The 15873-nt window shown below is 41.8% G+C and overlaps 2 protein-coding genes and 1 pseudogene across 4 annotated transcripts in view; 1 reads left to right on the top strand and 2 right to left on the bottom strand.

Moving 5' to 3' along the window:
• Positions 1 to 4470, bottom strand: part of LOC139913708 (serine hydrolase-like protein) — a 6412-nt pseudogene extending 1942 nt beyond the window's left edge. The window contains exons 1-11 of the transcript XR_013504298.1: positions 4458 to 4470; positions 3931 to 4068; positions 2971 to 3084; positions 2698 to 2739; positions 2171 to 2190; positions 1968 to 2042; positions 1502 to 1611; positions 1316 to 1395; positions 1151 to 1185; positions 946 to 1016; positions 472 to 558 (exon numbers count right to left, since the gene is read on the bottom strand). The product of XR_013504298.1 is annotated as a serine hydrolase-like protein (transcript). The remainder of the gene's footprint in view (positions 1 to 471; positions 559 to 945; positions 1017 to 1150; positions 1186 to 1315; positions 1396 to 1501; positions 1612 to 1967; positions 2043 to 2170; positions 2191 to 2697; positions 2740 to 2970; positions 3085 to 3930; positions 4069 to 4457) is intronic.
• A 1537-nt stretch (positions 4471 to 6007) lies between these two features.
• LOC139913707 (serine hydrolase-like protein) lies at positions 6008 to 11398 on the bottom strand. Of its 2 annotated transcripts, XM_071901826.2 has the most exons (13): positions 11378 to 11398; positions 11179 to 11269; positions 10378 to 10521; positions 10105 to 10218; positions 9827 to 9868; positions 9712 to 9731; positions 9509 to 9583; positions 8858 to 8967; positions 8672 to 8751; positions 8520 to 8554; positions 8351 to 8427; positions 8150 to 8237; positions 6008 to 7169 (listed from the first exon to the last, which is right to left on the bottom strand). In XM_071901826.2, the coding sequence occupies exons 2-13, from the start codon at positions 11237 to 11239 to the stop codon at positions 7026 to 7028; spliced, it is 990 nt and encodes a 329-aa protein (XP_071757927.2). In that variant the 5' UTR covers positions 11240 to 11269; positions 11378 to 11398; the 3' UTR covers positions 6008 to 7025. The 2 variants fall into 2 exon arrangements, with proteins under 2 accessions (XP_071757927.2, XP_071757928.2); XM_071901827.2 differs by lacking the exons at positions 11179 to 11269; positions 11378 to 11398 and having other exon boundaries at positions 10083 to 10218; positions 10378 to 10510.
• A 3017-nt stretch (positions 11399 to 14415) lies between these two features.
• mb (myoglobin) lies at positions 14416 to 15395 on the top strand. The gene is made up of 3 exons (XM_071901825.2): positions 14416 to 14498; positions 14716 to 14935; positions 15255 to 15395. Exons 1-3 carry the CDS (start codon positions 14416 to 14418, stop codon positions 15393 to 15395), a joined length of 444 nt encoding a protein of 147 aa, XP_071757926.1.
• The last annotated feature ends 478 nt before the right edge of the window (positions 15396 to 15873 follow it).

Genomic DNA, 15873 nt, shown 5'->3' with positions numbered 1-15873 from the left:
GCTGCATTTGACCAAGTGCCAGTATGTAGGTCAATGCTGAGGTTCACAGCTATAAATATTTCTGCTGCCTCTGTGATGTTCAGCTTGTACTACAGAGCTACGTTTGCTTAGCTGCATCTCTGCAGTTGTCTGTCTACCAGGCACAGCTACGCATGAGAGATCAACATGAGCGCAGGCACACACACACAGTCCAGGTAAGACTTCGGCCAAATACTATTCATCGTTTGTTTTAATCTACTTATGTGCAGGATGGGTGCGGTTTGCCTCAGTACAACGAGTGCAAAGTTTAGACAGATTAAATTAATTGAAAGTCAATTTATTATACTTTACTGTGACTGATGTCTTGCTTTACACCATCTGAACTGTCCGGATGCAGCAAACCCCACCCTTCTGGCACTCTAATAAGGTTAAAGCAAACACAAATAACTATTTCCCATTTCTCTTTCTATTCTGTCCTAGGTGCACACTCACGTTTCCGTCCCGAAAGCCCTGGAGAAGTGCTGAGGCGAATTTCTTTTGATCCGGTTCAGAAATATTCCGTCGTAGCTTTCCTCTGCTCTGGAAAAACAGAGAGATTTTTTAGTACGATGTGATATGATGGTATCATAGGGTATGGTATGGTATTAGATACATACAGAGACATGGGATAACATGCATGAAAGACACACCAGAGGGGCACAAGCTCCTACATGGCTTGTCAATTCCCATCCAAACCACAATTTTTTGCTGAATGTAAACATCTATTTGCACTTTTGTTAGCCTGTCATGATGTCAGCTAAGTCAACTTTTAAAATATGTCTGTCTCTGCTGTCAAGAGACTGTAAAACAGTAACAAGTGATAACCTTGTAATGCAAACATCCATTAAGGGAGAGTACTCTGCAAGATGCGCGCTGTATCTATACTGAATTAGTGCAGTGTAGTGTTCAATGTGAGGAATGTCTTACAGCACAACCAGCATGCAGGCATGTATCTTCGACTGCAACTCCACACTCTGCTCCATACGCACTATGTTCTTCTGAAAACATGAATAGAAAGCATACATGGATGGATTGTATAGACTGAAGAACAAAATTGTGCCCTGAAATAATAAGCAAAACAGAGATGACAGGGTGGATGTGGTGGAGGAGGAGGAGGTTAAAAGTGACTTACAAAATTGATTCGCAAGTCTCTGGAGAATACAACTCCTGCAAAAGAGAAACACATTCAGTTCCCAGCATGAGAGGAAAAGCAGACTGAGATTATTCAGAGAGTGAACTGTTTTTCCTAGAGGAGAGAGACATAAAAGCCGAGGATAGGAGGGGGATTAAGAAGTACCTCCTTCAACTGGAGTCAGACCTCGCTCTAAAAGGATGTGCGCTGACTGTTCAGACAGAGTGGGGTTCGCAGCCAGCAACCTGCAAGAAACGAAACGCGTTCTTCAGCCGACAGTCGTCTGAACAGAAAGAAAGTTACTGGACGGCCGACAGTCTGAAGAGGCCGTCGGCTGGAACGCAGCAATACCTCTCGACGGCCTTCTCATAAGAGTAAACTCTCGCCTTCTTCTCTTCTGTCTTTTTTTCAAACTGCAGCAGCTCTTCCATCCCCTGCCTCATCACTTTGGGTATTTCCTTCTACGAGTGAAGAGAGAAACGATGAGGGGAACGAGTCAGAACTGTTCACAGGGGTGACAAGTCCTGCAGAACTCTGTGTAGAATAATATGAAGATGAGTGAGGCATAATGCAATAACCATTTATTTTCTCCCCATTTCCTTGAACATTATTTATGAGAACATCATTAGAACATCTTTCCTTTATAGCCTTGGCATATATTTTAAAATAGTGACACTGGCATCAACCTACTGATGCAATATAATGGCTAAAGTTTCACAATATTACACAACATCAATATGTTCCCTTACATTTAATTACACAACACATAAAAACGCTACAGTAATCAAAGCATGTGGTGTAAAAACTGCTGTAGTACCGCATCTGTAGGTAAGAATCCGTAGGAGTCCAGCAGAACGACTGCATCCACCATCTCAGGATACAAAGCACTGAACTGTGGAGAACACAGTGGGATGAAATGGACCGTACTGTAATATCACCTGATAAAATAAAGGGAACATACTCTCTGTTTATTGTGTTACTGCTGGAAAACGATGAAACACACAAGAGACGGTCAATTACCATTCCAGCAATGTCTCCACCTGTAAATAAAGGGAGTGGACATTCAATAACGCTTAGAAGGTTGTGATTTTTTACACATTTTTGTTGTGCAGCAAAATCATTTCAAATCAAATTTGGGGATATTTTTGTCCAAGAACTACAGAAAGTACTCTTTTCGAAATGTATATAAAATAATTAATACTAAAATAATTTATACTATTTATACTTAAAAATATATATATGTTTTTTTTGCCCACAAAGGAAATATCAGGTTTGTATGGAGTGTGTGGAAAACTTAGGGATCCAGTTCTGAGGTTTTGCAGAAAGAATTAAGCATCACCCTCCTATTAGTATATGTGAAAATACATAAGGTACACTATAGTGATATTTTCATGTCTAATTTTTCCTTTGGTAGTCAATGAGGAAATTTAAAGTGCAATAATTTTCACAAAGTGCACAAACATTTGATATGATTACATTTTGAAATATACAGAATAACACATATATAACTGTGATTCTGCTGTAACACTGCATAGTCTGCCACTCACCCATACTGTGGCCTATGATGGAGAACTTGGTCCACTGGAGAGCTGTGGGAGTCATTTAATTTCACAAATCATCAAGCAGGCAGGTTCAATATCAAATCACTGAACTCATCTGCTGGTGTCTGGTTATAAAGAGAAGACAACACTGCTGTGGTTTAACTGCCACAGAGAGACCGTGATACACAAGTGATGACCAGCTGCTTTACACCTGGAGATCCAACCTTGTGTAAAAACCTACACTGACTTTTGAGATGAACTATTGTTGAATTCACACACCGTCGATGACTCTGAGAACATCGGCTACATACGCAGGACAGGAGTAGAAGACTCCAGGAGGACGATGAGACGACAGACCGTGACCTGCCAAGTCCACTGCCACATACCTACACTCTGTATGGAGAGAGAGAGAGAGAGAGAGAGAGGGAGAGAGAGAGAGAGGGAGAGGGAGAGATTGAGAGCAGCAGCAACAGAAATTGAAGCTTAAGGGCCTCTGTTATTGGACAGTTCGGTTTCTGAATGATTTCTGAGTTTTGATAACATTGTGCGGAGCAACGATTACTGAACTGAACTTATGGGAATGCGGAATAGTTTTGAGAGTGTGAGGATAAGACAGAAAAACTAGTCAGAACCAGTTTTTGGGATTGGGCAGACAACTAATACAAGGCAACAGTGGAATGTTCAAGGTTACCGGAACATGACACTCCTTATATGGAATCGATTATCAACTTTAGTTTGGTGGGAAAAGTACTGAAGAGGCACAGGAGTGGAAAACTACTGAGAGAAAACCCAAGATCAGTATGCACATGAGATTATTTTCAATATTCTTCTACTTTCCCGTAAGGGAATAAATCTAAATTACTCAAATGTATAGAACAGCTGTTGTGATCTGGAACTTACAACCTACACACCCTGGGGAAATCATCAGACACATTACACATCAGATCATCAACAGCATGTAGCAGTTCATTTAGAGGTAATAGCCATACAGTGATTTTAAGCACAAGATGATTATGAATTGCATAACCTAGCGTATCATTCATAAAAACTCATTATGATGAAGTAAATCACGTTTAGATCTTCTAGGATCATGAGGTGTCTGTGCTGTGTGTGAGGTGTGAGATGTTGGTTCTCAACACTCAGAGGGGTTGAGAACCAATCCAATCCCCTACATCACAGTTTTGTTTACTGAAAGTTTCATTACTCTCCCAGACAACCTCCTAGACGATAATGAATTACCTTTGGGTAGCAGGGGGATGAGGGTGTTGAATGTACCGCAGTTGTCAGCCCATCCGTGCAGGCAGAGCACCGGACGACCATGATCAGGACCCCAGACCTGACCTCTCATCTCTCCCCATGGAACTGGTACAATCAGCTCTGATAATATAATATAATATAATATAATATAATATAATATAATATAATATAATATAGCAACAACTGTTATTTTTATTATTGTATAGCACTGTTCTTAAAGTTAGAAGCTATAAAGTGCTGTATAAATACCATAGACACAGATGTCACAAACATATTTGACTGGTAAACAAAGAAAATGCATTTCATTGCATGTAGCTAGATTTATAACTCCTGGCAGTGGGTGAGCTGTCGACATGTGGGGTTGTACAGCAAGTCAAATGGTATTTCTCTTGCCCTTTCCTCCTAAAAACTACTTGAGAAATGCTTGTGTTGTTTGCTGAAATCACCCACTGACTGTCTATCTTCATCCTATGTTGGTAGTAAGTTAGCCCATGGTAGAGAGGTAATACCTGCTTTTTTCATTGTAGTTGAGGTTATTATGTGTCTGACGCTCCTCTAAGTTGACAATACCCTGAAAAACCACCTGCAAAGCTGAACAGTTAGCTAAACAGCTAGCAGAAGCCCGCGGTGTGGCTACAGCGGACCTAACCTAACAAACCTCGACATGTCCTGCTGACGTTACGCATTGGCAGCTTCTGCTTCTGACCCTTGAAACTTGGAACAAAAAAAACAAAACTTTTCATCATGTCCGCGTGCTCCAACCTAAACATTTCATTGGATAACTGAATAAAGAGCTGCAGTCGCGGCCAATCATAATCGCGTAAAGGGGCGGGCCTTACCTTTCACAAAGCCGGTATGAAGGCTCTTCTCCACCAGGGGGCGCAGGGGACAAGATGGCCTGGACCAGTTGTTCCTATGCTGCCGTGCTTACCCCCAATAATAAATGCTACTGTATAACTCAGGGGTTCACAGACTTTTTCATGTCAAGGACAAGTGGAGCCACTTTAGGCCACAAACCCCCATCTGTAAAGCTTTTGTCTCCCATTTGAAGCGATTTTGTTGTCTGTCTCTCTTATAATTGGGGAGAAAACAGTGAGAAGTGGGAAACAAATCATAAGTCTTCTAATACTAACTGTAACTGAATGAAATTAATGAAATTAATTAAACTAATTCTCAAAAGGGCAAAATGACATGCCAGAAGACCCTGTTGGTTCCCAATGTTTGGTCCAGGAAACTATCTGCATTAGGATAATTCTTGCAAAAAGTTGTTGATTCCAAACAAGACATTTTAATTTCATTTTGTTAATCACAGTTTAATCAGTGTCTTTTTTTGCCATTCCATCAAAGCTTAAGGAAAACTTTTAAACTCTTTTAAACTTCTGATTTTTAATGTTAGTTTGAACCCGTAACTGATAATGACTGGGAGGTTTCATTGTGATTCAGGAAGATGGTTTACTATTAGGGGGAGTCACTTTCACTGTTTGCACATCTCTCTGGTAAATGGGATCTTCATTATTCAAACAAGATTAAGCAGGGTAAAAGGGTTTAATGAAATAAAATAGAAAATATAAAGATGCACTGAGCTGACGCGGCCTTGACGTTAGAGAAGTGAGCTTGTGACAGGAAGGTTACTGTTCAAATCCCAGACCAGCTGAGCAGATCTAGGCGGGGAGAGTAATGACATGCCATTATCCCATTGTTTTGTGATATGACTTTAGACTGAGACTCTGCAATTTTCATATTCTCATGATACCTTCTCAAACTGTTCCTTTGCTGTTGCATTTTTAACAGTGACAGCTATCTTGTGTTGTATTCCTCAAGTTAATAATTGTCCCCACCCTTAAAGTACAACTAATAAGTTAGTAAGTAATGCAGTATCAGTCACACCATGTTTCTCTATGGAGTTAGTGCTGTTTACCGTCCTCCACCCTCCTTCCTCAGATCACAGCTGTGTTGAGGGAGAAGAGTATATCGCCTGTAACTATAATCCATCTAGACACAAATGTACAGAAAGGCAGAAACTACATCAGGCTACAAAAATTGTATATGTATGTAATAACATCATTCTTTTCTCTTGAGAAACACTGTGTTTGCCTCAGCTTGAACTAAGATAACACTGAGACAGTTCATGTACACAATGTCATGACACTTTTAATAACTCATGTTACGATGTACATGTCAAGATAATGCACATCCTGGTCTAAGCTGGCCAATCACAGACACACTATCTCTCTATACATTGTATACATCTGTTGAAGAGCACTATTCCTCTCTGCAGATCGCTGATTTAGTCATTTTCATACTTAGACTCTTCAAGTGTGTGCCTATTATTAAACTACAACACATTGTTAAGATAAATAGTTTATTTATCCCCAACAGCTGACTATAACATGGTTCTGAAGTGCTGTGGCCAGTTGATATGAGAAGACAAGACTAGTTAGACCCATACAGACTTGATACTGGCCCAGTGAACTGTGTAGTCCTGGTTGTGAATGACACCTATCCACTGGATCTCTCAAATATCAGAATACATCCAGTAAGCATTCATTAAAACCTGGGTGCAGGTGACATCATTCACACAGAATCAAACATTCTAAATGTCTTTGATTCTGTTGACGACCAGAGGGAGAGTTTTTCAAAGGTTGTAAAATGTAATAATAATTTGGGTAACTTTACATTAACACAACAAAGTACACCAAAATCTCTGTTAAAATACTTTAAATAATCCAAGAGTCCGCCACAAATAACATGAAGCAACTGGTTGATGACTACAGTTAAAGCACAGACGGTGAGTGTATACAGTACAGTATAAATACAGCAGTTCAAAACTGTCAATAGCACTTTTAGTTATTAAAATCAGAAGCTTGTCAGCATCTGTACAAACGACTACTGCACTCATCCCAATAACATGAGTGGATCTTTACTTAATAAGTTAGGCTTCTATTCAAGTTGCTCTGTAGTTAAGTTCAGTTTGTTCGCACTATGGCTTATACAGTATGTAGAATGAGAAAATGTCATTATGAGTATTAAGGTGCTGGCACTGTTGGCGTGTGTGTGTGTGTGTGTGTGTGTGTGTGTTATAACTTGGCTGTCTGAGTGTCTGCAGGGCCGGGCGACTGTGAGAACACTTCGGTCTGCAGGAAGTCAGAGACGAAGGGAGCGACGACCTCCGGACTGTTCAGGTGGACGTGATGATCGCCTGGTACTCTCACCACCGTGTGCTGAGAGAGAGAGAGAGAGAGGGAGAGAGAGAGAAAGAGATGGAGAGAGAGGGAGGGAGAGAGAGAGAGAGAGAGAGGGAGAGAGAGAGAGAGGGAGGGAGAGAGAGAGAGAGAGGGAGAGAGAGAGAGAGAGAGGGAGGGAGAGAGAGAGAGAGGGAGAGAGAGAGAAAGAGAGGGAGAGAGAGAGAGAGGGAGAGAGAGAGATGGAGAGAGAGATGGAGAGAGAGAGAGAGGGAGAGAGAGAGATGGAGAGAGAGAGAGAGAGAGAGGGAGAGAGAGAGAGAGAGGGAGAGAGAGATGGAGAGAGAGAGAGAGGGAGAGAGAGATGGAGAGAGAGAGAGAGAGAGAGGGAGAGAGAGAGAGAGAGAGGGAGAGAGAGAGAGAGATGGAGGGAGAGAGAGAGAGAGAGAGAGAGAGAGGGAGAGAGAGAGAGAGATGGAGAGAGAGAGAGAGAGGGGGAGGGAGAGAGGGAGAGAGAGAGAGGGAGAGAGAGAGGGAGAGAGAGAGAGGGGGGGAGAGAGAGAGAGATGGAGAGAGAGGGAGGGAGAGAGAGAGAGAGAGAGAGAGAGAGAGAGAGAGAGAGAGAGAGAGACAGACAGAGAGAGAGATTGAGAGAACACATCTTTAGTATTCCGTCATCTCAAGTTTCTCTCTTCATTCTTCACCACAGTTCACACATTCACTGTGTTTTAACGGGTTGAGAAAGATCCTAAATAGAAACATCTAGCTGACACACATCCTCTGTTCTCCTCCATCCGCTGCATTTGACCAAGTGTTGAGGTTCACAGCTATAAATATTTCTGCTGCCTCTGTGATGTTCAGCTTGTACTACAGAGCTATGTTTGCTTAGCTGGCATCTCTGCAGTTGTCTGTCTACCAGGCACAGCTACACATGCTAAAAAAAACACAAAAGCAAACATACACAGATATGAAGTGTACCTGCGTGTACACACACACACAGAGACTGAGAACACACTCACATTTCGGTCCCTATAGGCCTGGAGAAGTGCTGAGGTAAATTTCTTTTGCTCGTGTTTGGCAAATATTTTCTCAAAGCCTTCTTCTGCTCTGGAAAGACAGAAAGACAGATGGTGTTCACATTTAGTACGGTGTGATGCATTGTGGTGTGGCGCTGTGTTTTACTGTACAGGTGCAGCATGGTAATGCGAGGAATGACTTACAGCACAACCAGCATGCAGGCTTGTATCCTCGACTGGAACTCCATGCTCTGCTCCATGCTGATGCGCACTATGTTTTTCTGGAAACATGAATAGAAAACATACATGTTTGCATGGACTGAATACAACACCGAGAAATAATAAGAGGTAAACAGAGATGACGATAACTTACTAGATTGATTCGAAAGTCTCTGGAGAATACAACTCCTGCAAAAGAAAAACAGCATGAGAGGACAAGCAGACTGAGATTATTCAGAGAGTGAACTGTTTTTCCTAGAGGAGAGAGACATAAAAGCCGAGGATAGGAGGGGGATTAAGAAGTACCTCCTTCAACTGGAGTCAGACCTCGCTCTAAAAGGATGTGCGCTGACTGTTCAGACAGAGTGGGGTTCGCAGCCAGCAACCTGCAAGAAACGAAACGCGTTCTTCAGCCGACAGTCGTCTGAACAGAAAGAAAGTTACTGGACGGCCGACAGTCTGAAGAGGCCGTCGGCTGGAACGCAGCAATACCTCTCGACGGCCTTCTCATAAGAGTAAACTCTCTCCTTCTTCTCTTCTGTCTTTTTTTCAAACTGCAGCAGCTCTTCCATCCCCTGCCTCATCACTTTGGGTATTTCTTTCTACGAGTGAAGAGAGAAACGATGAGGGGAACGAGTCAGAACTGTTCACAGGAGTGGCAAGCACCGCAGAACTCTACAAGATGATGAAGATACTTAAGGCATAATGCAATAATATTGCAATTCTGAACATTTTCCGCTACACGAGATTTTGTGATTAAACCCTTTGACATCTTGTGATTTATTATTCCACGTTTCATTCAGATGGCAGAAAGAAGCTCAACACAATCCCTCAGGGCAATACAATGTAAAAATCAATTACACTGGTGAATAAAAGCAATGAATCCATTACGTTTTGAAATGTAACGCCTTTCAGAATGTCAAGCTGACTTAAAAACAAATTTTCTCCATTTTCTACAACATCATTGGATCAAACATTGTCTGAATGTCTTCCATTTATGGCCTTTCAGTGTAAATAAAGGTACTGATGTTTGGCATCAGCGTCTCGGGGGAAAGCATCATAGTATTATGGTGCATCACTACTTTCCCTTCAACACATTACAGCCCTGCAGTAATAAAAGGGGTGTAAAAACTGCTGTAGTACCGCATCTGTAGGTAAGAATCCGTAGGAGTCCAGCAGAACGACTGCATCCACCATCTCAGGATACAAAGCACTGAACTGTGGAGAACACAGTGGGATGAAATGGACCGTACTGTAATATCACCTGATAAAATAAAGGAAAATACTCTGTATATTGTGTTAATGCTGGATAAAAACGCATTTTATGTCACTGTTAAAACAATTACCATTCCAGCAATGTTACCACCTGAAAAAAACAGAGAGTGGACACATTAAAATAATATTCCAGAAACATTATGATCACTCTAATTCTGCTGTAACACTGCACAGTCTGCCACTCACCCATACTGTGGCCTATGATGGAGAACTTGGTCCACTGGAGAGCTGTGGGAGTCATTTAATTTCACAAATCATCAAGCAGGCAGGTTCAATATCAAATCACTGAACTCATCTGCTAGTGTCTGGTTATAAAGAGAAGACAACACTGCTGTGGTTTAACTGCCACAGAGAGACCGTGATACACAAGTGATGACCAGCTGCTTTACACCTGGAGATTTAACCTTGTGTATAGACCTACACCCTTATACTGTATATATACCCTTATTCTTGAATTCACACACCGTCAATGACTCTGCGAACATCGGCCACATACGCAGGAAAGGAGTAGAAGACTCCAGGAGGACGATGAGACGACAGACCGTGACCTGCCAAGTCCACTGCCACATACCTACACTCTGTATGGAGAGAGAGAGAGAGAGAGAGAGAGAGAGAGAGAGAGAGAGAGAGAGAGAGAGAGAGAGACATAAAGACAATGCTCAGACACAAAACATCTCAATTTTGCTTATTGACCGTCACATTACTCTCTTAGAAAACATTTACCAATATTAAATTACCTCTGGGTAGCAGGGGGATGAGGGTGTTGAATGTACCGCAGTTGTCAGCCCATCCGTGCAGGCAGAGCACTGGACGACCAAGATCAGGACCCCAGATCTGACCTCTCATCTCTCCCCATGGAACTGGCACAATCAGCTCTGAAACTGCAGGTCAGAAGCAGTTATCAGACTGAACACCATGAACAAGATCAACAATGACGTGTAGCCTAGAAAATGCATCTCAGAACATTTAAACAGCACCACAACTGTGAATTGTTACTGTTGTTTTACTTCACTTTTCTTGGAATTGGAATTTGAAAAAAACCTACAGGAAACAGAATTGGAATTGTATTGGAACTTCATTTAATTCAATGAAATTCTGTGAAATTCCATGTTTTTTCTTACTTACCTGAGATTCCACGTAGTGTTATATATTATCAACACTGAATATCATAAAATGTTAAAGGGACCTTTCAGCTGGTATTTGATGCCTAACATGTAATCATAATACATTCATTATGATTGAATGTATTTGACTTGTTTAACTGTCTTTTATTTGATTCCTAATGTTTGATCTATAATGTTTATTAACAAGGACAACCTCTCTTGGAAGTGGAATTTCATGAAATCTAATAGAATTCAATTTGTTTCCTGTCATTCCAATTTAATTCCAGTTCTGTTTCCTTAGAGCTGCGTAAAATTCCAATTCCAACTCCAGGAACTGAACTGGAATTTACCATGCATTCTCAATTCAATTCATGAATGGCCCCAACACTGACAGACAGACAGACAGACAGACAGACAGACAGACAGAGATCTTACCTGCTTGTTTGATTGTACTGGATGTCACCAACTGTCTGACGCCTTTCAAAGTTTGCATCATCCTGAAACCTCTGCGTGGCTGGACAGTTTGCTAAACAGCCAACGTAAACACGCAACGTGAATATGATGGACCTCAGAAAATAGTTTGATCGCAAAAAACAACAATGAAACTTGAAGAAAACAGAGATATTCTTCTAACCTTTGTCACTCCTGTGTTTTCCGGGTGTTGCCACGTGCTGTAACCTGAAGATGTCATTGGATGAGCTGATGTGTGGGGCTACAGTCTGGACCAATCGCCGAAAAAGGGGGCGGGCCTTACTTACCTCTCACCCAGTCATGATACTACCGGTACTTCGCCACTAGAGGGCTCAGGCCGTTTTGTTGTGGCCAGTGTTCCCAGCTGGAATACAATGCATTAACTAATGTTGTATAACAGATAGTTCTGATTGGCTGAGTCACGTTCGAAACTGTTGTGAAATACCCGTTAAGCGCACACCGGTGACCACATGACAATTTAAATAATAATCCCCTAAAACCGAATATCAACACTCACTCATACCCCTACAAGGGGTAGACAATGGAGACACCACATGAAAAAGGACCTTAAATGTGATGTAACGAAAACAGTTACAAAAGCTACTTCGTAGGCAAGTCATTCAGTTGAATACCAATTATCAGCATGTGGCAGCTTTTGTAGAGTCTGACAGTCACCACTTTTATAAATATCAGTTTTCAATAAAGGCAACATAGACAGCTAACAGAGTTCAAACAGAATGCATCAGTCACAAAAACTGCAAAATGATTTAATGTTACAAAGGCAGCAGTCTCAAAAGTCATAACATATGCCAAGCACTGACAAACTGCATTGGCAAAGGGGAACAATGGTCACAAGCTGAAGTGCAGTGACAGGGACTGATGGGAACTCAGTGGTAGTTGCTAAACACCACAAAGCTATGGCCTCAAACATTATCAGCACCTCTGTGACAGTCTGAACAAAAACGGTATGTTGTGAGCTTCACTGTGGTAACTGTGGCAGGGCTTCCATTTGAAATCTGCTTGAATCCAAGTCCAACAGCTCATAACCTGGTGTAAGGCGCACAACACCTGAGTCATCTTTCACCTGGTTTCTTTCCAGACGGGGCTCTGTTTGGAGAAAGTTGTGCCAGTGTCAATGAAGACCTTAAATGCAAAGTGCAGTACTTCTAGGGTCTATTCAATATGTTGCTGCCTTATTAAACTGTCTGAATGTTTACATTTTAGGTGTCTGTCAGTGTTATTAACCTATGGTATGTTTCTCTTGTACTGTATCTATGTATCTGTATCTAATTGATTTTGAGATAATAAAGTTTAAACTGAACTGAACTGATCTAGTGGGAGTCGCCAGGTCTGATGATTGCTCTGCTTGGTCGTATAACGGCCAAGAACTATGAGGCCATTATACAGGACCAGGTTGCTGAAGAACTTGGTGGCTTTATGAACACCAGGATGAAGCTGAACTCCCTCCATGGCTTCTGAAGCGTAGACGGCGAGGTAGATTTCCACCTCCTTCTTTGAAGAACTGGAGGTTTCCCTTCTTGAAGAATAATCCAGTATCCCACAACACACAGTTCAAGGCACTTGATCGTCATATATTGGTAGGTGTTTCCGTTATTTTGTCCACTTCATGTATGTGTCACTTAGCAACCATGTTGTTTCACTACTGTTTTTTATTGGCAGCAGAATAACATTTTACATTATTTAATTACTAGGCTATTGATTGAAAATCAGAGATTTGTTGAACATTTGCAACCTTTCTCTTATAATGCAATGGTGTGTTACTGCTGTTTTCTAAAAACTGCAGTCCAGTGGCTTATTGCTTAATATTACTCACCACCTTCCTTGACAAAAAATATGCACCCCTAAAAAACTAAAGCATTCCACTCCATTGCAGGCGTGGCCACAGAGAATATATAAATGTGTCCTTCAGACGAGTCACTAATGAGAATCAATATTTTGCTTTAGTTATTCTAACAATGAGTGCATTCCTTATTTTGTCCCAAGTTTTCAGCTCCTCTTATACTATTGCTCTGCCTCAAACCAGCCCAACAAATGGTGTTATGGAATCGTATCGAAAGGCTGTATTTGACATTAGAGAGGACGGACGGGTTAAACTTAGAGGTGTGGTCAACATTTGAAGAGATGTTGGGTGAGAGAGGAAGACTGATAGGTGGGTTTGAATGAATGTGACATGATGGATGGAGGGAGGGAGGGAGGGGGTATAAAAGTCAGCTTTGGGACAGGTCAGGCCTTAAAGCAGCCTATAGCATAGGAGTTTGGTATTGTCACACAGGATATTTTACTGCTTTGCTGGTAGGTACTGACCTTTTGATTGTTTAGTAGTTTTATCTTTTTATTTGTATTGACGACTGAATTTGAGAAATAAAACGTAATAGTGGGCCCAAATGAAAACTGATTATAAGGTATTTAGGAATTCAGAATAATAAGATATCAGTCCACTATCTCCCATTTAGGATGCAGACATAACAAACTAGTAGAGAATGTTCTGCTGGGTAAAGTTGAAAGAAAGAAAGCCTTTTCAAAGTGTCATTGAGATAAAACAGACCATTCACTGCTGGGAGAAAAGCTTATTAGGAGCAGTGAGAGAAAGGCAGATAACCTTTTCAAAGAGTCAAGTTAATTTACTGTCCTTGATAAGGAAGATATCTATTTTGCTTTACTTGGACTGATATTATTGATACTTTACTCACCACCAATTACCACCATCTGACAAATTTAACAGCATCAAAATCAGTGCATATTCAGAAACAGCCTTATGGATTCAGTTCTCATACATTATGCAGTTGTACCTTGAGGTCCTCTCACCGCATTACAAACTCAGCGAGGGCAGCTAATGCGATGTTTCCGCCTTTTTCTAGTAATATTTTGCCCTTAGATGCGTGGCGCTGGGCTGCTGACTCACTGCTGTTCCCTGCTTCCCTTTAAACATTTATCTCCCTCCTTAAACCATGGCGTGCATTCAAAAGTTGCAGCCTGCCTCATGTATTACAAACTTGCAAAGGTCATATTGGAGAGGAGGGGGGGGGGGGGGGGGTAAATTTAGAATATGTAAAATCAAACGTGAGAAACGGCATGCCATTATCCCATTGTTTCACTTCAGTATCTTTGTTTTATATTCCTCAAATCGATGTTCTGTAATGTTAGTCGTATTTATCATGCTTTCTCCTCCTTCCTCAGATCATGGCCAACTATGACTTGGTGCTGAAGTGCTGGGGTCCGGTGGAGGCCGACTACACCGCACACGGAGGCCTGGTGTTGACCCGGTCAGTGGAAATGAGAAGACAAGACTGTGAAACTGACCTGTTGAACTGTATAGACCTGGTTGTGTTATCAGTCAAAACTCAATTTCCACCCATATTGCTTTCACTTTGCTGCCTGTTGTGCGTCTGTTGCTCTCTCTCTCTCTCTCTCTCTCTCTCCTCCACACCTCTGACACCCTTACACCTCTCCCTCTTCTCCTCTCCCCTCCTATCCCTTCAGTTTATTCACAGAGTACCCTGACACCCAGCAGCTGTTCCCCAAGTTTGCTGGCGTCGCCCAGGGCGAGCTGGCCGGCAGCGCGGCCGTTTCAGCCCACGGCGCCACGGTCCTGAAGAAACTGGGCGAGCTGCTGAAGGCCAGAGGCGACCACGCTGCCATCCTCAAGCCGCTGGCCACCAGCCACGCCAACACACACAAGATTCCCATCAATAACTTCAGGGTGAGGTTGATTTACGTGATTCTCACCTAAGCCTAAAGCATCTCAACCTTGCCGCAGTATATTCCTCATTTTGTCTTGTCCTTTAATCTTTCTTTCCCACTTATCTAGTAACTAGCTTTTCTCTATTCAGCTGGAAGAAGTTCTTTGTGTTTTCTTTGGAGTTTCTTGAAACTGCTGCATCCAAAGTTTATTCAAATACTACCTAAAGATGTCATGGCAACAGTATTTATTCTTGGTGAGACCTAGGCCAGTGATTTTGTAATCCTCACCCTGGTGTAAAAGCAGATGGTATATAATTTGCTCCTTTTCCTCTTCTCAGCTGATCACTGAGGTCATTGCGAAGGTGATGGGGGAGAAGGCGGGGCTCGATGCGGCCGGGCAGGACGCCCTGAGGAAGGTGATGGCCGTTGTCATTGCTGATATGGAGGCCGCCTACAAAGAGCTGGGCTTCTCTGGTTAAACCTGTAAACACCCAAAAGTCACATAAGTCATGCCAAAGTAGAAGAGGACAGAAGAACTCTCAGCTGTGCATCTATCAGAATTCTAAGGTGTCAAATTGTACATAACTCTGCTCAGTAATAAACAAATTGCTCTGCTCTTGCAATTATGGAAATTAAATACGATTCTTGTCGTTTTTTTTATCGCAGTTTAATGAAATTGGCATTGTTTAGCTTGCTTGGACGACAGGATTTAAACTTCAGCTGTACACCAAAGTCAGATATTACCAATAAACCTTCTGTTGCACTGCAGTGCTGATTATTTTGTATCTAGTCATCTCTCCAAGTGTCTTTTAATGACTTGGGTACATCATTTCATGAATACCCTGATACTAATGCTTGACACAGACAAAGACACACACACACACACACACACACTTGATGATTACACTACAGGGAGTCTATTTTGGTAGTCTCCTACTCCTGTGTCCTCTACTAAGT

Source organism: Centroberyx gerrardi, chromosome 3 (assembly GCF_048128805.1).
Source record: "Centroberyx gerrardi isolate f3 chromosome 3, fCenGer3.hap1.cur.20231027, whole genome shotgun sequence".
Classification (NCBI taxonomy): domain Eukaryota; kingdom Metazoa; phylum Chordata; class Actinopteri; order Beryciformes; family Berycidae; genus Centroberyx; species Centroberyx gerrardi.
This window is presented reverse-complemented; position numbering and strand designations above follow the sequence as displayed.

Bases quoted from the DNA above. Each gene is read 5' to 3' on its own strand.
- LOC139913707 (XM_071901826.2), bottom strand. From the start codon at position 11,239: ATGATGCAAACTTTGAAAGGCGTCAGACAGTTGGTGACATCCAGTACA. The intron at 8,968-9,508 runs GTACTACAGCAG...CTTCACTCGTAG, and splicing joins GATTCTTACCTACAGATGCG to AAAGAAATACCCAAAGTGAT. The intron at 7,170-8,149 runs GTGAGTGTGTTC...TCTCTCTCTCAG, and splicing joins AGGCCTATAGGGACCGAAAT to CACACGGTGGTGAGAGTACC.
- mb (XM_071901825.2), top strand. From the start codon at position 14,416: ATGGCCAACTATGACTTGGTGCTGAAGTGCTGGGGTCCGGTGGAGGCC. The intron at 14,499-14,715 runs GTCAGTGGAAAT...CTATCCCTTCAG, and splicing joins GGAGGCCTGGTGTTGACCCG to TTTATTCACAGAGTACCCTG. The intron at 14,936-15,254 runs GTGAGGTTGATT...TCCTCTTCTCAG, and splicing joins TTCCCATCAATAACTTCAGG to CTGATCACTGAGGTCATTGC.